The sequence below is a fragment of the Tiliqua scincoides genome, chromosome 2 (genome assembly GCF_035046505.1).
Source record: "Tiliqua scincoides isolate rTilSci1 chromosome 2, rTilSci1.hap2, whole genome shotgun sequence".
Lineage (NCBI taxonomy): Eukaryota > Metazoa > Chordata > Lepidosauria > Squamata > Scincidae > Tiliqua > Tiliqua scincoides.
The window spans coordinates 99,074,047-99,096,396 of NC_089822.1; the positions used below are offsets into that span (position 1 = coordinate 99,074,047).

General features: G+C 42.0%; 1 protein-coding gene across 4 annotated transcripts; it reads right to left on the reverse strand.

Annotated features, from left to right (window-relative positions):
- Positions 1-2,149: 2,149 nt before the first annotated feature.
- APTX (aprataxin) lies at positions 2,150-22,281 on the reverse strand. Of its 4 annotated transcripts, none has more exons than XM_066615326.1 (9): positions 22,186-22,281; positions 19,079-19,195; positions 18,438-18,571; positions 16,493-16,539; positions 8,403-8,726; positions 6,576-6,635; positions 6,244-6,470; positions 3,086-3,189; positions 2,150-2,360 (listed from the first exon to the last, which is right to left on the reverse strand). In XM_066615326.1, the coding sequence occupies exons 1-9, from the start codon at positions 22,197-22,199 to the stop codon at positions 2,206-2,208; spliced, it is 1,182 nt and encodes a 393-aa protein (XP_066471423.1). In that variant the 5' UTR covers positions 22,200-22,281; the 3' UTR covers positions 2,150-2,205. The 4 variants fall into 4 exon arrangements, with proteins under 4 accessions (XP_066471423.1, XP_066471424.1, XP_066471425.1 ...); XM_066615327.1 differs by lacking the exon at positions 22,186-22,281 and adding an exon at positions 20,206-20,297; XM_066615328.1 differs by lacking the exon at positions 19,079-19,195.
- Positions 22,282-22,350: the final 69 nt, after the last annotated feature.

A 22,350-nucleotide genomic window follows, 5' to 3' on the forward strand; every position in this document is an offset into this window, starting at 1 on the left:
GCGCCCTGGAGGGAAGTCTTTCACCTTCCAGCAAGGCATTTTGCCCTGGCACAGAGATTATGTGCAGCCAGACCACACACAAGATCCAGCCAGAACAATTAAGCAACAGATTATCATTCAGAAGTGTGTGCATGCAGCTCCTGGGACTGAAGCTCTTAACAGGTTATGCTACTTAAACTTCAGTGCCTGGGAGAAAAGATCCAGCCTTCCACAACCTACAAGAGCTGGATCTGGAGAAGCCAGAGCATGCTGGTTTGCCCAGCTCCTGCCTCTTCCCTCCCTGACTGCCAACAGCTGTTAATAGCCTGTTCTGGTGCACTGACTCATATTCCAGCCACCTAGCTCATGAGTGGATTGTGCCCTCTCTTGCAAGCTTGATAGTTAATTAACACTAAGGCTTAAAGACTGAAGTACCATTTAACTCAGGCAAGAGGAAATATGCAATTCTGTGAAAAGCTGCCTCCTTGTCTGACTCAGGACTTCAGGGACTGTTACGTGAAAATCCCCTTTTCCTTAGTTGTGATTTTATATCTGGTTGCAGGCCAAACTTCTCACAGGCCAAACTTCCAAAATCTGGTCAAGCTACAAGCTCATGGCTTACACAACCTCCACTTCCATGTGGTCACTGTATCCATTGTATTGTTTTAACCCAATCACTGTTTATGCAAAAGTGTCTTCTAATCCAATCACTGTTTATGCAAATGCATTAAACCTCAACACACAGGTCACAATCAGGTCAAGCCACAAGCTCATGGTTACAACAGCCACCTCTCTAGGAGGAAGAACATCCACCTCTCTAGGAGGAAGAAGTCTGGCATAGTAAATCATTGTTTAAGTGTCTCCTATTCATTGTATTGTTTTAACTCAATCACTGCTTAAGTACTCTATGCAAATTTGAACTGCTTTCCTGGGTTACTGTATTGTGTAAGTTCCCCCAGCTAGGAAGACAGTCATTTGACCCTATTGAATTTTGCTGATAATCCTTTCAATGTTTTACATATTCCAAATACCCCACTGTGTGTAGTAAGCAAGCACATTCAGGTCATCCAGGTCAGCTCCAGGTCTGGAAAAAACCCCTTTTAAGAGAGGGCTTCTGCCCACATGCTCTCTCTCTGGCTCTCCCTCAGCATCAGAGGGTCCTCCACAGGACTCTCCCTCCCCCCCATCCAACTGCTCTACAAGTCAGGTAACTATCTCGCGTCTGGGACTTTTTCCTTTCTTTCCCCCCTTTTTTTTCTCCCCTTCTCTCCCCATCTTTAGTTAGCAACTGGGTTTCGCAGACCAGGGACCCCTACAACTGTTCCCTTTCTAATTTCCTTGGATGCACCAAATTCTTTTCACATGCAACCACCATAAAGCTAGGTACACTAGATGCAAGTACTAGGACCAAGACTCATCATTTTTCATGTGCATTATGTTTACCTGTGTGCTTTTGTAAAAAAAAAATAATTTTATTAAAAGTTTTCTTTCAGTCTCCTCCTTAAGCTAAAAGGGAATTTCTCTGCATTATGCCATCTTGTTATCCAGCCTATGGTCCTGAAGTTTCCCATAAGGGCAGTGTAATTATTCCCCTATACAAAACAGCCCTTTTGGTAACAGGACAACATTAGATCCCAATATTAACTCAGTAACTTTTTCAAGAGAATCTATCTGCTATCTTTTCAGTCTGTTCTCACCTATACAATGAAATTACAGTGATGGAGCTCAATAATCACTTTTTTCCCCCTGACTGCTATGGATTTCGGCAACTCATGTCAAGGATGGAGGGGGAAGGCAATTACAGTAAGTCAAATGACAGAAGCAATCATTTAATTTCCATCTCCATACCCCAAATCCAGTTAAATTCCCTTTTAAAAATTTCCTCCTTTGGAGAGAGAGAGAAAAAAAAAATTGAGACTATTCCTTTTTGTTACTCCTCTCCATACACAAGCAACTGAGTCTTTTGTGTTCTGCTGAAAATGGTCAAGGGCATTGCAACATATGAAAGATTCTCCTATGTATTATATTTCTCCTCTGTGTAATATCCATGTCAAAATAGCCACCTGCAATCTATCACCCTAAGAAGAACTCAAATTTTAAATACATTCTGATACTTTTTTTAAAGTCAAGGTGTGATCTTTTTAATCCACATGTTAACAATGGAATTCAGTTGACCCTATAATCAGTAAAATTTTAATGAGCGTATTAGAACAGATATCCCACAAATCATTTTGGCCAATGTGTCCTAAGATGTTCCTTTAACTTAGGGATAGTCGGTTGCTGCTGTTTGCACACATGGCATTTCAGAGGCAATTTCAGGAGTTCAGAAATGTTGCTGCCCACATTTACCCTTCCTTTCTTCTTTATCATCTCAATCACCACTAAAGGGAAAGGGGAAAAGACAACGTATTTGAGAACAAACATTCAATAATACGCACATGGTCAAGCTTATTAAACACTGAAGAAATAAAAAGGCAAGAAAAATGCAGCTCCCCTCACTGGTGTGCCTTCCTGATGTTACCAGCAGATTCAGTGGCATAACTTGGATGGAGCCTGAGGGGCACATGTCCCAGACACTACGATGGGGGGCATGACTGTCCCCCAGGTTCCACCTTTGTTCAGTTCAGTAGGACCTTTATTGGCATAAAATACAGAGAAAGAACAAAACAAAACAAAAATATACATCCACCTTTGTTATGGAGGAGGTGCTGGTGGCTTTGCAAGCCCCATTTATTCTCCTGTGGAGGCTTCCAACCTCCACAAGAAGGAAGAACAGGAGAAGAAGAACAGGAAGGAGAAGGAACAGGGCGTGCGAAACTGCAGCAGCGAGTGCCCCGCCTTTGGGGAGAACCTGGAAATGACATCATGATGTCACATGATATTGTGCTACCACTGCCCAAGCGCCAGGGCAGTACGGTATGCCTCTGAGCAGAACTCACCCATTCCCTTATATGCGGACAGTGCACAGACAGGTGATTAAAATACACATGGCTGCTACCATCAGGGCTAGTTTGACCCTAATCCACATTTAGCAAACTAAAACTCCAAAAATAGATAATAGACAATCAGCAGTATGAGAAATCTGAGAGACAGCACAGAGTGTTACCTTGAGAGTCTACAAAGTATTCTGTTGTAAAAGAATTCCAGTTCCTCTTAGTTTTGAGCCACTCAGAATCAAAGTCCTGGCTGATGACATGAAGATGTAGGTGGCTGAGAAAACCAAGCAAAACATTAGAAGATGGCCTTTTCTTCTGATAATGGGCAACTTTAAATCACTGCAGATGCTTGCCTATAAGCTGACCCCACAGATAAGTCGAGGGCAGGTTTTGAGTCAACAATCATGGAATTTTCTATGACCCTCGGATAAGTCGGGGGTGGTGGTTTTAAACTTAGGGGGTGTCTGACTATAGTTTTGACTGGTTTTACCTGAGGCCAGATCCTGAAAAATAACCTACCACTAATTGTTACCTAAGAACTGTAGTCTCTAATTTATTAAAAACATAGTAAAAGATCATAAGATTCATTTTTATTCTTTTTAAATTCTGGTCTTCACCACCTTTTTGTAAACACTATCAAAGTAAGTGCACTGTAAACTACATACCAGTAAAATAGTGGTTCCCAACCTGGGATTCATGTACTCCCAGGGACACCCAACAGGATCTTTAGGAGTACTTGAAAAAGAATGGAATAATGGCAGAAAAAGGCAGGTTGTGCTCCAGAATGCCTTGCAAGACAGGAATGCCTTGCAAGGACCAGCAAGGCAGGAAGGGATGTAGCTAGTTGACTGTGAAAGCCCCACCAGTAGCTAGTTTTTGGTCATCAATTCATGTATGAACCAGTGATTGAAAACCAGCACAGTAAAAAAGCTGAAACATAATATGGAAAGTGATCAATCACCCAGAATTTCTCAGCACACTTCTGGTGCAAAACAGTGCAAAGGCAGAGTCTTCTGTTCTTCAAACAGATGAAAAGAGAAAACACAGTGATAAACACATGAAGTCTGGGCTTTCATATAGAGGAGATGAGGGCTTGTATTATTAATTACAAACATTTTACTAATATGAAGGGTACAATTTATGGAAATGGGCTGCCAAGGGATATGCAAGTGAAAAAGGTTGGGAACCACTGCAGGAGAACCATGAATCAAATCCACCTTTAAGGTGTCTGGCGTGTTAAGCCAGAAGCTCTACATACAACATACAACCCATAACACATAACTGGGAGTGTGCAATTCAATTCACAGTGGAGAGACAAGATATTTGCAACCCTTTTTACTCAGAAGTAGACCCACTGCTTTCCATGGGTGTTATTCTTAAGTAATGGTGCACTGAATTGTAGCCTGGGAAGGAGGATCCCATCCTGGTGTTTCAAAAAACAGACCTGCTTTGCAAGCATTTGCCAAGCAGAACCACTGCAGCAGAAGGAAGGAGAATAAAAGGTTAACTTTGGCTGGAATGTCCCAGGAAAATTACTATAGCAACTAAGGAGGTGCCGGCCTGAGCTGAGCCAAGAAATGAAACTTTTCAGAGTTGAAAGGCTCTGCCCTCTGATTGACCCGCAGATAAGGCAAAGTGATAATTGGACCTTGATTACTTGGCAAAAATTTCACATACTATATGTAAGTATCAACTCACTATATGTACTAATCTCATACTTACTACCATTTCTTAATAGAAACCCATCTTGAGGCTTTGGTAGCATGCAAACTCATTTAGGAAGATGTGTGGTGATCATAATTAAACTACCTGAGTTTATCTAGCTTAAGAAAAAATGCTGTTGGGATGAAATCAGTAAGCTCATGGCTCAAGACAGATCTAGATCTTCTGGATCACAATAGCACCAATGGTTTGGGGGCTCAAATTCCCCAACACAATAAGGGCCACGCCCATTATTATTATTCAATTTTTAATTGTTCCAGTAATTCTAGCATGGATAGTGGAACAAAAAGGAAACATGCCTACCCACAGTCATACTCATTTATTCTGCCTAAGGGGCAGAATTCTGAAAATTTCCTATTTTGTTCCACTGTCCTATATTTGCTACTGAGTTCTGCTAGTACACTCCTACCATTTTCCCCATAGATAGGTGAATAGTTTATGTAAGTGAATTTATTCCTACGTGGATCAGTAGATTGCCAAACACCATCATGGTGAAAGCCTATGCTTGATCCACAAATTGGGTGGTTGGGTCTGCAGTGGGCAAGACTCTGCAGGGTATCCTTGTGTAGATGGAAGATCCTTGCAATACACAAGCCTTTCCATCATAAAGCCAAGCACCACACTGATATGTTTCATAACAAAGAGTTTTCAAAATCTTGGGCTCATCCACAACATTATGGTAGAATCTATGCACAGAACTGAACTCTCATGGAGATAGTGGGTTTAAATAAATACAGGATCTCCAGTGTTCCCCCCTCTCTACAGGGAAAAGGTAAGAGCCCAAGGCTCATTCCCAACCCTACCCAGATAGAACACTGAGAGCCCACTACCCTCTGAACAGGCCCAGTCTGTTCCCAAGGTGAAAACTGCAACAGGTCTTTTCCTCCTGTTTTGAAACACAGTATATAAAAATATGTGGGGTGGTTTTTGACGAGACTCATGTAAGGTATGTCTTTAATTGTACCAATTGCCATTTTGAGGGCTTAAACCCTGATCATACACATACATAGTTTAGAATTGAGCTTTGCCGATTATAGTTGAATAACATCACATGAGCATTCCCCACTGCAGCAGACAGGCAGCAAACAAGACTATTCTGTCAAGTGTGAATTTACTGTAATTACAGCTTTGAATGTCAGTCTTGGGTACTCTTGGGTAGAGTCTTGAGACTCTACGTTCTGAATCAAAAGGGCCATTCAAGTACATTGCTTAAGCAACAGGGCAGAGCGTCAGCAGTAAACAACAACAATTAAAACTTCAGAGCATTCATTAAACTTAGAATAGTTACTCAAATTCACAGCAAAGGCAAAAATATAGTTTACGCCCCAGAGGTCCACAAAGTTTGATTGTGCTTGGTTGATGTGAATTCTTTTGGGGCACCTCTGCTACACTCCATTCCCCTTAGGGAAGCTGTGTAGGACAAAATAGGAGACCTCAAAGTAACAGAATATCCACAAGTGAGGCAGGCATTCTCTCATGTGGGCATGTGATGCCCACTGGCATTCTTGCCAGTTTCAAGGTTGCCACTGGTGACCAGATGGCCACATCTGTGGACCCCTGGTGTTTTACATAGCACAAAACAGTTCTGAACACAATCATGCATTACCTAAAGCTGGGAATGGCATGGTAGCCTAGTCTGAAATGCAAGGTGTCTTTTTCAGGGCACTGCTGGACCATCTTTTCCCCAGTGGCATGCAGGTGTTCCAGAAGTTCAAGGTGCTCCTGAGTCACAGCTTTCAAGCTGGAGATGGACTCCCATGGCAACACTAGCCAGTGATAGCGAGCTTTTGGATACTTATCCTTTATAACTACAGCCCTGTCATCTTTATAAACCTAGTAGAGACACAAAACAGCTTATGTCCACACTACAATTTTAAGGTCACATAGCATACAATTGCATACTGAAAGCTTCACTGTAACCCAAGATGAGATTTTTACCTGCATTTTTGGATCTTGCATAGAAACCTTTAGACCTTGACTCCAGTGCCCCAAGTATTCCTAAAGGAATAAACAAGAGGGTAATTTTAAAGGAACAACTAAGAGACTAAAAGCCAAATCCTACAGATATTTTGTATTCTTAGAAAAACAACTTCATTAGTTCAATGCAACACAATTCCAAATATGCATGCTTAAAACTGTGGCCTAGATATGGGGTGCTCAAACCCCAGCCCAGGGGCCACTTGTGGCCCTTGGGAACTCACAATCTGGCCTACAGGGAGCCCCCAGTCTCCAATGAGCCTCTGGCCCTCCGGAGACTTGCTGGAGCCTGCACTGACCAACAACTGCTCTCAGTGTGAGGGCGACTGTTCAACCTCTTGTGTGAGCTGTGGGACGAGGATGCCCTCCATTGCTTGCTCTTTTACATCTGTGATGCAGCAGTGGTGGTGAAGGAAAGGCTGGCCTTGCTTTGGGCAAGGTCTTTTATAGGCCTTGAGCTATTGCAAGACCTTCATTCATTCAAGTTCCATCTCTTAATATATTCATTTATGTAAATTTATTCAAATTTGAAATGTAAATTAATTCTTTTTTATCCTGCCCCCAGCACAATGTCAGAGAGATGATGTGGCCCACCTGCCAAAAAATTTGTACACCCCTGGCCTAGATCAACAAAACCATATAGCAAAAACGTTTTAGGAAGCACTCGGAGTTATGGATGCCTTCTGGAAGTAGACAAAACTACAACAGCAGCGGACCTCCCATAGACAAGATGGGGCAAAAGCCCTAGGCGCCAGCCAGTAGGACCCCGCAGAAGCCTCTCTGAGACCCCCGATGGCAGCAGAAACTGCTTCCCGTTTTCCGGAAGCACAGTATAAAGCATCGGGGAACTTCACAGAGGTTTCTCCAACGCAGGTGGAGATCACACGAGGCTCCATGAGCTTGAGGTGATTGGGGGGTGGTTTTTCGAGCGAGGGGGGCAGCGACAGCTCACGGGGGGTGCCATCACAGACCTTTGCCCCACGCACAGGGCTGGGGAGGTCCACTGTTGAACTGCAACATGTTTGCAACTCTGAAGTCACTTCCAGCTGTTGCTCCTGGGAACAACTGTAGTGAGGACATAAAAAGAGCCTTCCTGGATCAGGCCAAGTGCCCACCTGGTCCAGCTTCCTGTATCTGGCAGTGGTCCACCAGGACGAAGTACTCAAGACAAAAGATATTCCTGTCCTGTTGCCACTCTCTTGCATCTGGCATTCAGAAACAGGCTAGCTCTTAAACTCAGAGGTTGCATATGATCATCATGGCTTGTAACGTGCGGTGATGGACATTTCCTCCATGAATCTGTCCATCCAGCCTTTAAAGACATCTAGGCTAGGCTCTGCAAAGATACCTGTACTGGCTATTTCATGGTTTCTCTCATTAAAGATTAGAAACAATTGGTATGGTGCCTGATCCCTTTTCCATCCTGAACATGTGACTTGCAGACCCTAATTCAGAATGTCAGTTACTGAACCCACATTTTATAAGGTTTGGAAGAACAAAAAGGAGTTGAAACCCAACAGTCAGCCACCTATAGTAAGCTCTTTCTACAGATCCCTTCTTACAAATACCCAACTACAAATACTGAGAACATATCCACAGTACAAGCATATCAGTGTTGTCTCAGTCTTGCTATTATGGCTCCCCCCAAAGAATACTGGAAATTTTTCATGAGGGCACTGTTAAAGATATCTAGTACTAGATCTCAGAGAACTACATTTCCCAGGGGAGCAGAAATTGCTTTGCTTACTGTATTCATCCACCAGTTGACGCTAGTGTTTGTCTACTCACCTTTTTGCTGGAAGCGCTTTCATGCAAAGATGCAGAACAATTGCTGTCACTGAGCATGGAACATGAACTGCTGCCTTGGGTCTCCGTTTTTACATGTTTTCCATGCATGCTTGCCATATTGTTGTTTGCAGATTCGTCCGAAGGCCTTTTTTCACTTTTTGATTTCATTGGGTTCCCACTAATGCAGCTTCCCATTTCCTCTAGAAACTGCACTCTGTACGGGTACAGGTTATTAACAATATGGAGGATTTGTCCTGGCTTCAATTTTGTTTCCTGGTCCTTGCCAATGTTCACTAGATCAATACTGGTTGGATTGACTCCTATCTTCAAAGCAAAAAAAAAAAAAAAAAAAGACCAACAAAAAACATCAGCATCTGTCTCCGTTCATTACAGGTATAGAACACATCTAGGAAGTTTGAATCCAAGCATTTCTCCTACACACAGAGTTTTGCTAAAGAACTTGGATTTGTAAACCATTTTAGGTAATACAGACACATGGCTGAAATTGCCCCAATAAGGCAGAAAGAGCTGTAGAAGAAGAATGAGAACTTTATAAATTTCAAGATACAATATTACAGAAAAAGAATAGGGTTAGAGGAATGCCTTATTTCAATATTGCTGAATTAGGCATTTTGTACTATAAAAGACAAGTCTGAACAAATTTATAGCACTGACATTATCCAAACAGCAAATCTTACTGAAACCTTGACTAAAAGTCTATGTTTCTAAAATATATTCAATTTTCATAAGCCTCAATGAGGAAGGCTATTGTGTAGCAATGAGATAAAGAACTTAGTACCATATAAGAGCATTTCTGGCAATAGGTATGAAAAATAGGTTATGTTTTTCCTGTATGTTTAACACTGAAACCCAAACCAAGGTTGTATCAAGGTGCTACTTCACCCTGTGCTGGTTGAAAAATGTTAGTGGTGTAAGGACGGGTCTGATGCAGCTGCATCCAGCATGAGGACTGCTGAAATGTAGGTGCCATGGGCATCTAGTTACACATTTAGCAGGGTTACATATAAAGGAGAAAAATTGGCTGGCAAATTTATGAATACTATGTGATATCCCTGGATATAAGATACTAGATGCCCCAGAGGAATTAACACTTGGGTATATGATCTTTTTGCAATATGCAAGGATGATGACTAAATTCAGCTTATGATTACAGTACCTCAAATATGGGTTAATAATTGTGGAAGGATTTCATACAGAAATGTGAAAAAGCTGGTTGATTAGATTAGGGAGTGGCAGTAATTGAGAAAAATAAGCTAGCTAACCACTTTTCCAAATAAATGGCATTTATTTACTAATATCCACTGAAGTCATGGACAGGCCTATGGTTCTGAAAGTGCTGTGCAGAAGCAGAAAAATATTTTGGTTTGTTCCAGTCAAGAAAGAGAAGTAGACACTGCATTGTTTAACTGTTTCTTGCATTTATAGCTCTTTACATTTTTCTTACTCATGCAAACTGGGCAAGAGGTCTGGTCTAGAGGGTAGAGCCTCCGTCTGCCTGAAGATAACATCCACAAGGTTGCCAGTTCGAGGCCACCGGCACCGTGTGACCTTGAAGCAGCTGACAAGCTGAAGCCGAGCTATTCCATCTGCTCTGAGTGTGGGAGGATGGAGGCCAGAATGTGAAGCCAGATCGGAATAAAACACCTGAATGTAGTGGTTCTTGAAAGAGAGAACCTTCTTTCAAATTGTAAAAATCCCTATTTAATAAGGGATTTAGATAAAGCCTGCCTATGTAAACCGCCTTGAATAAAGTCTTGAATAAAGACCAAGAAAGGCGGTATATAAATACCTATTATTATTATTATTATTATTATTATTATTATTATTATTATTATTAAATGATTTTTTTTTTTACGTGAGAGGTGTGGTATTTCCTGCATTTTCAAGAGCCCACAAATCATGCTCTTCTAGCAGCACATTATAACCAGAGTAGGATACTGTATTCAACACATTCTCTACATCAACATGAAATCTCAGGTAGGAACGCAATGGTTGAAATATAATATTGGTCAGTTCACACATGTACATTCATCACATCATGACTGCAGCTTCAAGTGATGAAGTATATCTCTGCAGTTATACTTTATACGCTGCCCTTTCTTTTCTCAGAAAGTACAGAGAGGCTCTTGGGAGCCTTCCATTCAGGCACTGATGGCAGCTACAGCTACTACACTTCAGTAACTCTACAGCAGTGGGTGGTACAGCTGAGAGCAGACTACCTTCCTCATACTTCTGTAATTATTTATGAATACAGTTGTATGTACATGGCACATTACAAAAGATGAGAGAACAGGCCCCTATTCTGAAAGTCTTACAATCTAGAAAATACACAGAATGGAGAAGCAGAATGGAGATTAGAAAAGGGAAAAAGAGGCAGGAGTAAACAGAGGAAAAATACATACCACAGGGGACAAATTTTTGCCAAGTAATCAATCAGCAGGCAGAGTTTTTTCAATTCCTGTTTCCTCAGGAACAGTCCTGAGTTTGGTTTCAAGGGGCAGGCACCATGATCATTATAAGCAATGCAGAGATCATTAGAGGGCTGTTAATTTCTATGGTAACTGCCCTGGGAAATTCCAGCCAAAGTTAACCTTTTATCCTCCTCCAGAGAAAAGGGCTCAACCTCCTTCTGTTTTGAAAATGCTTGCATTAGGCAGAGGTCTGTTATTTTTCAACACCAGGATGTCTTTTCCATTTGAAACAAAGTCCCAGATTACAATTCAGTGCACCATTACTTAAGAATAACACTCATGGAAAGCAGTGCATCTGCTTCTGAGTAAGAAGTGTTGCTACTATGTGCAGCTGCACTTGCTCATCTCTCTGCTGTGAACTGAATTGCACACTCCCAGTTATGTGTTATAAGTTGTATGTTGTATGTAGACCTTCTGGTTTAACAAACCAGACACCTTAAAGGTGGATTTGATTCATGGATCTCCTGCAGTGGTTCCCAACCTTTTTCACTTGCATATCCCTTGGCAGCCCATTTTCATAAATTGTACTCTTCATATTAGCAAAATGTTCGTAATTAATAATATAAGCCTTCATCTCCTCTATATGAAAACCCAGACTTCATGTATTCATCACATATTCTTCACAACTAGCTACCCCCTTCCTGCCTTGCTGGCCCTGCAAGGCATTCTGGAGCACTACCTGCCTTTTTCTGCCATTATTCCATTCTTTAGGTCCTGTTGAGTGTCCCTGGGGGTACATGAACCCCAGATTGGGAACCACTGTTTTACTGGTATGTTGTTTACAGTGCACTTACTATGATAGTGTTTACAAAAACATGGTGAAGACCAGAATGTAAAGAGAATAAAAATGTATCTTATGATCTTTTACCATGTTTTTAATAAATTAGAGACTGTACAGTTCTTAGACAACAATTACTAGTAAGTTATTTTTCAGAATCTGGGATAAAATCAGACAAAACTATAGTCAGACACCCCCCGAAGTTTAGCCACCAACTTATCCAAGGGTCAGAGACAATCCCATGATTTTGGCTCAAAACCTGCCTTCAACTTATCTGTGAGACTGACTTATAGGTGAGTATCTGCAGTAATTATTTCAGCCATGCATACTTAAAGTAGAATATGGAGGCTAACATATGGAGGTGTTATGAATAAAGTAGAATATGGAGGTGTAACAAAAAAATAAAAAACAAAACAAAAAAAAGGAGTATTTTGAGAAGGGATTTGATGGGACAAGAGAAGTGGCATCATGAGGGTGTTCTGGGAAGCAGTTCCTTTAAGCCATTTCTGCCCAACATTGCATATACAAAACAGGGGTCAAATGCGTACACCTATGGGCATGGCAAAAATGAGTTAATAAGGGAGCACAAGGGAGAAAGGCCTAAGGAGCAAGGACGAGCAAGGACAGATCTGGCATCAGAATGCCAGGAGCAGCAATTAGGGCCCTAGCACCCTGGCAGAGCCCATCAAGGTTGGGCCTCCCCTGGGAAGGACTGGGCCTAGACCTGCTCTTGGAAGGGCAACTGAGTAACAACCTCTAATGCAATGGGAGGAGCCAATGGGTCAGGAAGCCCACAAGAGAGCCTCAAGGTAGTAGCAGCTGGCCCAAACATTGTGGGCAGCCAAAGCCCCATCTCTAAGACAAATGGGATGCAGACAACAACCCCAGAGGCTCTTCATGTCTTAGGACAGCTTGGAGGCCCTCGATATGCCCTTCCTCATCTGAAGCAAGGAAAGAGATAAAAGCATAGCACAGGCCCTTCTTCTCTTCTTCTACCCATTAAGAGCCCAAAGACCTGTCTGAGAGAGAGGGTGCCATGATTCTCTCCACATTTATAAGACCTGCTTCTGTCACCACCAAAATGCCACCTTCCTGAACTTTAAGAGAGCCTAATGCAAGGCACTTTGCTGAGCGCCCTGTCAAATCAGGAGCAACTTTTGATCAATGATCACAGGCAGGGATATGCTGGGATGGAAAAGTAAAGAAATAAGCAATAGAGAAATACCTTGGAAGATTTTGAAGATAAGGACAAGTGCAACATTTGGGACTGGACAGGAAGTCAGACTAGAAATATCATGGGATCAGAGGAAATAAGGTAGAAAAGGATTTTGGCAGACAAGTTCTTGATAGAAGTGTGGGGAGACCAGGGTCAGCCCATCCATGAGGCCAATTGAGGCACTAATCTGAGGCAGCAAATTGGCAGGGGCATAAATCTTGATATATCTACTCACCTCCACTACTTCTCCTCCTCTCGCTCTCTGGACTAGAAAAAGAAGAGCGGGATGGACAAAAGAGGGATGGATTCTTTAGCCCACCACTCTCATCACTCCACTTCTGCTCCATCCATACCAATCCAGGGAGTAGAAGGAGCAGAGGCAGGTTCATCATCAGAAAAGGGGGACAGAATTTAACACATTGCCTCAGGTGCTGTCTTGGCCCAGTCCTGGGGGAGATGTGAAAGACGAGAGAGGAGACTGCAGTAGTTAAGGTGAAAAACAACCAGCGCATCAAGAATTCTAGGGTAGAGTGGCAGAGCTGGATGACCAATACACAATTTATGAAGTACTGAAGGACAAAGGATGTGATGAGATCATCCTAGGACAGAGAAAAGCAGAGGCCAAACAGAGAATCCTGAGGGACCACAACAGAGAAATAGAAAGCAGAAGTAAGACTTCCCCTATGGCAGGGATAGGTAAACATTTTAGCGGGAGGGCCACATCATCCCTCTGACACTGTGTTGGGGGTCGGGGAAAAATAAATTAATTTGCATTTCAAATTTGAATAAATGTACATAAATGAATATATTACAGACATAATTTATATGAGCGAATGAATTTTACTGAGCTTATTTATAATACACATAACTATAATACAAGCATGTAGAATCACACAAGAATTATGAACTGTTTGCCACACACCTCTTGCACAGTGAAAACATACAGAACAAGTCAGAAACACATGGAGACATAAGTTGTTCAGAGACAGGGGGGGACAATAATGCCCAGGGAAAAGCAGAATACACACAGAGATTATAAAAGGCCTTGCTCTTACTCAACCCACAGCTCGCGTTTGGCAGTCATGATCAGCAGTTGAGGGTCAGCACGGGCTCCAACAATCTCCAAGGGTCCAGAGGCTCATTGAAGACTGGGGACTCCCTATAGGCCAGATTGGGGGACCTCAAGGGCCACAAATGGCCCTCGGGCAAGGGTTTGCCCACCCCTGTTCTAGATGCTTAAAGCAACTCAGTTTTTCTCTTTCAAAAAAAGGCACTGGGGTTTCATTATATGCATTTGTGAGTGATGTTTAGATAGGACTGAGTCAGAAGGCTGAGTTTGACATGACAACTCTTTTTGGCAATTGCTGTGTGGCAGTGGTCTTGTGAATTTGCCTCTGCAGGATGAGATTATGTTACAAGACATAATCAGTGGCTTTCTATACACAAGTTTTCTGAAACATGGTAAATAGGAAACTCACCATGTGGGAATAAATTCACAATAATAATCTTGCCATCTAAAGCAGGGGTTTCTAACTTTTAGGCCAGAGGGCCACATCAAATATCTGGCACGGTGTCGAGGGATAGAAAAATAAATAAATTTTAAATATAAAATTTAAATAAATATATTAGAAAGCCTCAGAAAGCCTAAGGCCTTCAATGGTGCAAAAACATCACTTCTGGTTTTTCAGGAAAACCAGGAAGTGATATTTTTAGGCTTTTAGAAGGCATTCTGAGGGGAGGCATTTGGCCTGCCCAGCCCAGCCCTCAGAACACACCCCAGACACAATTGGAGTACAGCTCTGGTCACATGTGGTTGAGCACACCAGAGGTTTGCAGGGGACCAGAGGCTTTCCACGGACCAGATAGAGGCTTGTTGCGGGCCACATCTGGCCCCTGGGCTGGGGTTTGGAGAACCCTGCGCTATGGGAAGAAAAATTAGAGAGGCAGAAAGTGAATTAATTGAGGAAGGAATCAAAGAGACACAGAGCAAAAAACAAGTCAAGAAGGAAAAATAAATTGAGGGGAGTTTTGTTTCCCCACTCAAAAATATAATCCTGCACCTGCTGCCTAAAATGGTAAATTCCTACAACAATTTTTATCATATGTTGAACTAAACCTCATTGGGAGCAAAGAAATTAGATAAATTCATCTCACTTTGGCTGCACTTCCTAGACTACTCAACAATTCTGCTGGACTGAGCTGGTCTTAGCAGTGATTAGGCAAAGGGAAACACTATTAAACTCTCTGTTACTTAGCAAGTCAGTAAAATAGAAGCAAACACACACAATGGGCTCCAGATGGCACAGGTTATTTCCACTCAATGGGAGGCAACTTCCATTTCCTGACATGTCAGACCAACTCATCACTTGCAAATGGCAAAGAGTCACGCAAGAAAAATCATCTTTGCTTATTTGAAATATTGCCTCCTCATTGAAATCATATGTTGGTCACAGAAGGTAAGGTTCTCCCTTGAACATTGGCTTCAACGACTCCCTTGTCAGCCTTTGGAAAACTTATTTTAGCCTGACTTACACATACATAACAAGAAAAAGGAGCCCCTCAGAGAAAAAGAACTCCATGGACTGTAATTGAAAAAGAAGCAAATCTTCCATTCCTCAGAGGCTTCTTCCTTCAGGTCAAGTGGCATATGGTTCTCTCGCTACCTTGGTTGCCTAGGCAATGACCTAGCAGAGTTGTGAGAATGGCAGAGAAATCTAAGCCAACGAAGGGAACAAGCCCAGCAACAGTAGATTTTTCTAACATTTGCCAATTGGTGGAATTTAGCTGACTAAAAGGATGTTTCATCCTTGCAGTGCCTGGTGCAAATCTTTCAAAACACAGGAATGAGCCAAGATGCACCATCCAATTTCCCACACGTTGTCAGGGGTAAATATAGCATTCACTTGCAGTTGCAGCCATTCCTACACTGTTTTCTCAAAGTGGGTGGGGAATGGGTAAAACAGCCCAACTGGTAAAATTCACTGAAGTACTGCCCTTCTCTGAGATAGGGCTATGTGAATTTTACAACAGCAATTAAAAAACCCAATGTATGTCCTCAGTATAATGCAAAATCAAGTAAATGTGAATATATTTGCAGGCTTGTATCATTTCCCAAAGTCTGTTTCTTTTTCAGTAGAATGTATCAGCAAAAGTTGTGACTGAACAGAGAAAGTACAGAAGCAGGAAAGTTAGTGACGGCTGAGGTAGAGATAAACTAGCTTCTGTCTCTGAAAGCCACATCCAAAGCTCTGTTAGATTTCCAAAAGCATAGCTACATTATACATTTAAACCAGCATCAAATTAGTTGAACTAGGAACTGTAATTTTGTGAAGAAACCAATAATTGCTTGTTAGAGGCAACTTGCTCCTTCACCAATGCATAGTTCCTAGGGAACCTTGGTTGGAAGGCATGACAGTTCAACTAGTTAGGGACTGCCTTAAATTCACTGCACAGACATGCCCTTAAGTCTTCAGCAGCCAGCCCAAAACCACAAAAAAGAGAAAAAGCAGAGACTGTGGACACAAGCATTTTATCCTTCTATTCAAGCTTTATGCCGAATGCCAATAAGAGTTCTAAGGGGACTAAGGGGAAAAAAAGAACATACCTGTTTAACCTTGACATAGCCTTTGTTGCAATCTGCTTTTAGCTGCACTGAAGAGAAAAGTGGCAAAAAACAAACAAACCTGTATTAGACCCACCTTGTGGTGTTGGGGGCAAAAGGGTATACTTGTAGGGGGTACTAAAAATCAGCACAAAAGAACAAAACCTGAAGTACAATTTAATTTTAAAATATAAAAGCACCAGGCGCCTGTCAATTTGTTCTCAATCCAGGAAATTCAATGTGACCCTTGCAGGCCTGGAAAATAAATGCAGCCAAGAATGAAACTATAACTAAGTGGAACAAATGATTGCTATATTTTACTGCTTTAATTATATCATACTCGCCAACTGTCCCAATTTACCAGGGAACAGTCCTTATTTTATAGTATGGTACCTGTTTGTGGAAAATCTATTTATCTGTCAGTAATAAAACCCTTTTTGCAGGTACCTCTCCATGACAAAACTATCCCCAGCTTGCCTTTGAGGGTGCCCTTTCAAAATACTATGAGAACACATGTGCACTAGAATTCTCCAGACTTCAGCCTCTCCCACAAACTTATGTGTATAAATGAATGCATACAGACACAAAATACCAGTGTATCACTTCCATTCTTCTCCACAGCAAATGTTGCTAACCACACTGAAATTGCAGCTACAGGTTATCCTCATTATCCACTGGAATTCTGTTCTAGAACTCCCAGTGGATTAAAAAAAAAATCAGTGGATACCAAATCAGTGGAAAAACAGCTTTAAAGACCCATTTCCTGGTTTCTTGCTCCTCTTGTCCTATTGGACCCACATTGAGCCAGACTTGGTCCCACCTGAACTCTCTGAAGGGAACCAGAGCTCTGCTCCCATCACCTCCAGAGGGCTTTCTGAAGCCTGCAGAGGCCGCGTGCATCCTCCTGCAGCATCTGCAGGCTTCAGAATGGCCTTTACAGCTGAAAAAACCACCCCTCCAGGCTTCTCTGGGACTCCCAATGCCTCGTAGGGCATTAAAAACATCCCTCTGGAAACTGGAAGTAGCATTTTTCAGCCGTAAAGACCATTATGAAGCCTAAAGAGGCCATGGACAGATGCATGTAGTCTTTAGGAGCTTCAGAAAGCCCTCTGGAGGCAACCAGAGCAGAGCTCCGGTACCCTTTGGAGGGTTTAAGTGGTCAAAAACAGCAGATTTACTTATCCGTGGTTTTTGGTATGGGGGGGGCACCCTGACTCACAAGCTAATGCAGGAGAGGCAAATGCAGAGTAAATGAATGTAACATTCAGCAGATAGAGAAGACTTTTCAGCAATATGTAAGGCAGCCCAGACAATGTTGTGAGAATAGATATTACAAATATGCAAGAGTATCTACAGTATTTCCAACTGGAAAACGCTGGAGGATATGATAGAATACTATTGTTTTAGCATTTGTATAGCAGTTGGGAGTGCAAACATATTATTGTAACCCACGCAACAACCTTATATTATCCTGATGTTATAAATTAGGAAGAGAGGTACTGCAGCGGAGAAGCTAGTGGCTTGTTTAAGGGTACCAAGCAAGTTCATGGCAGTGATGAAACACAAACTATAATGTCCTGCTTCAAAGTTTAGTCTCTTAACTACCCCTGATTTACCCCAGTATACTAGCCTTTCCAATGGCTATTTGCTGGCACTTCTTCTGCATCTTTTCCAGTTGTGAGCCCTTTGGGGTCAGGAAACCATTTATCTAGCTACTTTGTGAACTTGTTTTTTGTTGAAAATGGTACATAAACATTCTTGCTATTACAGTAATAATATCCCAGCAATCTGTCTGGCACCCGAGCATTTATGTCATCAGGCCAAAAAAAAAGGCAGAAATAGATTTACAGTGCAATTCTAAGCATACTTACTCAGAAGTAGGACAACTGAGCAAAATAGTACTTACTCCCTCATTTGTTTAAGATTGCAGCCTTAACCTCCACTTTACCTTGTCTTCGTGAACACTTCTTGTCTGTTATCTCTGTCTCCGGGCCACGCCCTATCACCACCACTTCTAAGTGTGGAAGCTTAATCCGCTGACAGCTTCTATCTTTGCTCACTAACCAGCATACAGGCATTGTGCTCAGGTAAACAACAAAACAAAAACAAAAAACATGCAGTTTAACTAATTAATCTTAGATTCTACTAGACAGAATGATCCAGAGGTTACAAAGGAAAAAATGTCTTTTATTCCAGCACAGTCATTAGATGTACTATAGTCTCAGTTTCAGTGCAAGACATCTTTAAAATTCAATCTCTTCACTTACAAATGGAAGAAAACAGCAACTTACAGATCACAAATATTCATGAGGTCAGAAACTGAATTAAGATACAAAATGTTTTAAAATATGATATACACTAAAACCTTATCAAAGCACTACTATCATTTATCTGGTAATAAATTATGACCTACCATTGAAACTAGTAGGTCAAAATAACAAGTAAATATGGTTAGAATCAGGCTGTAAACTGAAAATGCCCAATTCCATATCCTGCAACCACATAAAACATGAGTTTGGTAAAACAAAACATTTGTTTATATGCATCTATATTTGCATGAAACCCCCTAGAAAAATTGAATCAACTTACAGTTGTAGAATGTAAAGCGTTATGTACTGTAGTACAAGAAGCTGAGAGCCTGCTTCCCTGTGATAAGCATGAAAGTGCTGGTATCTCATACATGCACATTTAGGATTACTTGGAGCTCTAGGGGGAAAAAGAATAGATTGTTCTCTCCTAAACCAAGTTTAGTCCCTAGCTGTGAGCCATGGAGTAGAACTCCTTGTGTAATGAGTGCGTGTACTCCAGTAGTACAACATCCAAGCTACAAGTGTTTGTAGGAACCACTCTTTTGGTGGTCACCGTGGCCCAAAAATGATGGAGGGGTATCACTGATCAACTGGTTCCTCTTCTGTAACGGTGTCGCAAATAGGAGAGGTAGGGGAAGCAAGCTTAAAAGTGTGTTTACGTGCAGCTAGAATTTTGGACCAACTATCAGCAAACAACTGCTCCCAAAAGGAATTGGCTTACAATTTAAGATTATTCAAAGTTTATTCTGGAGCATAGGCATTGGTCCACCTGATCCTACACATGTTTGTTTACTCAGAAGTAAATCGTACCAAGGTCAGTGTACAAAGAACTGCCACCTGAATTGAATAAGAAACTAGAGAAACTCAGTCAGGCTTGAACCATAAGAAGAAACCTGCTGGATCAGACCAAAGGCCCATCTAGTTCAGCTTCCTGTATCTCACAGTTGCCTTAGGGAGCCCACAAGAGACCTGCATCCTGGGGCCATTCCCTTTCCCCTGGCCTTCTCAGGTAGCCTACTTCCAAAACCAAGAGGTTGCATGTACCCATCATGGCTTGGAATCTGCGATGGACTTTTCTTCCAGAAATTTGTCCAATCCCCTTTCAAAGACATCCAGGCCAGATGCCATCACCACATCCTGTGGCAAGGAGTTCCACAGACCATAAAATCAGCCCTAGTTTGCATGTATATAAAAAAATATATGCACATTAGAAAAAGTTAAAAAAAGACTAAATACTTTGTAAAAGAATTTTCACAGAAAAGTACACTGATGATGCAATTATGAGTTGTCATTTCCCCCTATTATCTCTTCACCCCTTTGATAAACCCACAATCATTTGTAAACTCAGGCTACAATCCTATCCACACTTTCCTGAGCATAAGCCCCACTGGCCACAATAGGACTTACATAGGATTGTGCTGCTAATCAGTTTGGGGCGTCACTGAATCTGAGCAGTGATAAACTCTACCAGCGGCTCCTTTCCATCTCTTGCAGCAACCCGCTTCCGCTCACCTGCACGCTGCCGCGACCGCCCGCCTCGTCTAAACATCTGTAGCCAATCGTTGCTCTCTTTGCTGCCCTGCGACCAATCAGATGCAGCCTATGGGTTCCATGTAACCACTGTAGCACTGGTCGGAATTAATCCCCAGTCTCCAATGAGAAAGAGGCTCTTTTGAGCTTCTAGTGCTTGACCTGAGTTTGTTTTCCAGGAGAGCATTCAAGGGAACGGGTGGCTATTTATTGCCTGGGGCTGGAAACCCATACTTTCCTGGGATCAAGTCTCATTGAACACAGTGCGACTTACTTCTGAGTAGACATGAATAGGCTTAGGCTGTGAAGCTCCCTTAGCTTATTATTTCAGTGTTTTAATTTAGATGCTCTCATAAAAATCTGAAGTAGGTCTCAAGCAAATTTGTTTGAAGGGTCTATTCTTATAATATCAATGTCATCCTTAAGCACTTTGTATTATGAATTTTTGAAGCTAAGCAGGGTCAGGTCTGGTTAATACTTGGATGGGAGACTGCCTGAGAATACCGGGTGCTGTAGGCTTATACCATAGTCTTTCAAGACTGAAGGTTGCCAGCCAATAGTGTAGTACTGGTAGAACATTTTAATTAAGGGTGCAATTCTATGTGCTCTTACAGCCCAATCCTAGGCATGTCTACTTGGAACTAAGTTCCATTATAGTCAGTGAGACTTACTCCCAGGTAAGTGTGGATCAGACTGCAGCCTTGTATAAGAGTCAGCTTGCATGAAACACTGGTGGATTCAGTTTTCAGGAAACATGTTTAGGATTGGGCTGTAAAATTATGTGTTGGCATCCTTCAGTCTCAGAAGACTGGTATCGCACTCTGAACAGTGGTTCTGGAACAGAGTGTCCTCTCTGGTGCACGAAGCCTGGGTAAAGTAGATATGGAGGACAGACTGTTTCCCATGCAGCAAATCCCCGCTCTCCATGTCACTGAAATGGTCCAATGGAAATGCAGAGGCCGATAAGGTTGGTTGGTTCCAGCAGGAGTTGCCAGAATGTGACTGTGTTCTGCCATGAACTGCCTCAGGGACTCTGGCTCTGGACTTCTTACTGAAGTAAGATCTTACATCATGAAGATCTTATATCATCTTATATCATGATATTAAGTAAGACCTTAAATGATATTAAGTAAGATCTATAATATTAAATGATAGATTACTTAAATGATATTAAGTAAGATCTTAATATCATGCAAAGGTCCTCCAGCTAGGTAGGCAGGGTGACCAGGCAGAGTACAATGAAGGGCAGAGTACCTATACCTTTAAGTATAAAGGAGGGAATTTTGGCAGGTGCTGAGCTTCCATGCTGAACTGCACCTGTTAAAATTCCCTCTTCCATACAATGGTTAAAGGTATGGCAATCTGTCCTCCATTGTATCTGGTCATCCTGTTTGTAGGTGACATCTTCAACCTAGTTTGTTAGAGCCCAATCAGCCAATGCATGTCTACTCAGAAATAAGTACCATTATAGCCAATGGCATTTATACCCAATAGGTGTAGAGAGTATTGCAGTCTTAGAGCCCAGTCATTCTATGAACATAAGAGCCCCACAGGATCAAGCCAAAGGCCCATCTAATCCAGCTTCCTGTATCTCATTACAGCACATAAAGAGCACATAAGACAGAAAGACACAACCTGCAAAACATCCTAGACATGTCTATTCAGAAATAAATACCATGATAGCTAATGGGGTTTACTCCCAGATAGGTGCAAATAGAATTTCACTCTCAGAATCCAAGCCTACGCATGTTTATTCAGAAGTAAGTCCCATTATAGTCAATGGGGCTTACTCTCAGGTAAGTGTGGCTACTCCCAGGACAGTCGTGTCCTATGCACAATGAACACAATGGGACTTACTTCTGAGTAGACATACTTAGGACTGCAGCCTTAAGGCATTCTTTCCCACACAGTAAGGAAACTACAGCTCCTTTGTGCGCTCCAGTCTAGCCTTCTTCTCGTTGCATTCTGGGAGTTGTAGGCTTTCCCTCCGCGCCGAAAAGGGGGCCGCGCGCGGCGCATGAT

Bases quoted from the DNA above. Each gene is read 5' to 3' on its own strand.
- APTX (XM_066615326.1), bottom strand. The intron at 16,540-18,437 runs GTAAAGTGGAGG...TTTTCTCTTCAG, and splicing joins GAAGTGTTCACGAAGACAAG to TGCAGCTAAAAGCAGATTGC. The intron at 6,471-6,575 runs GTAAAAATCTCA...TGTCTCTACTAG, and splicing joins TGCAAGATCCAAAAATGCAG to GTTTATAAAGATGACAGGGC.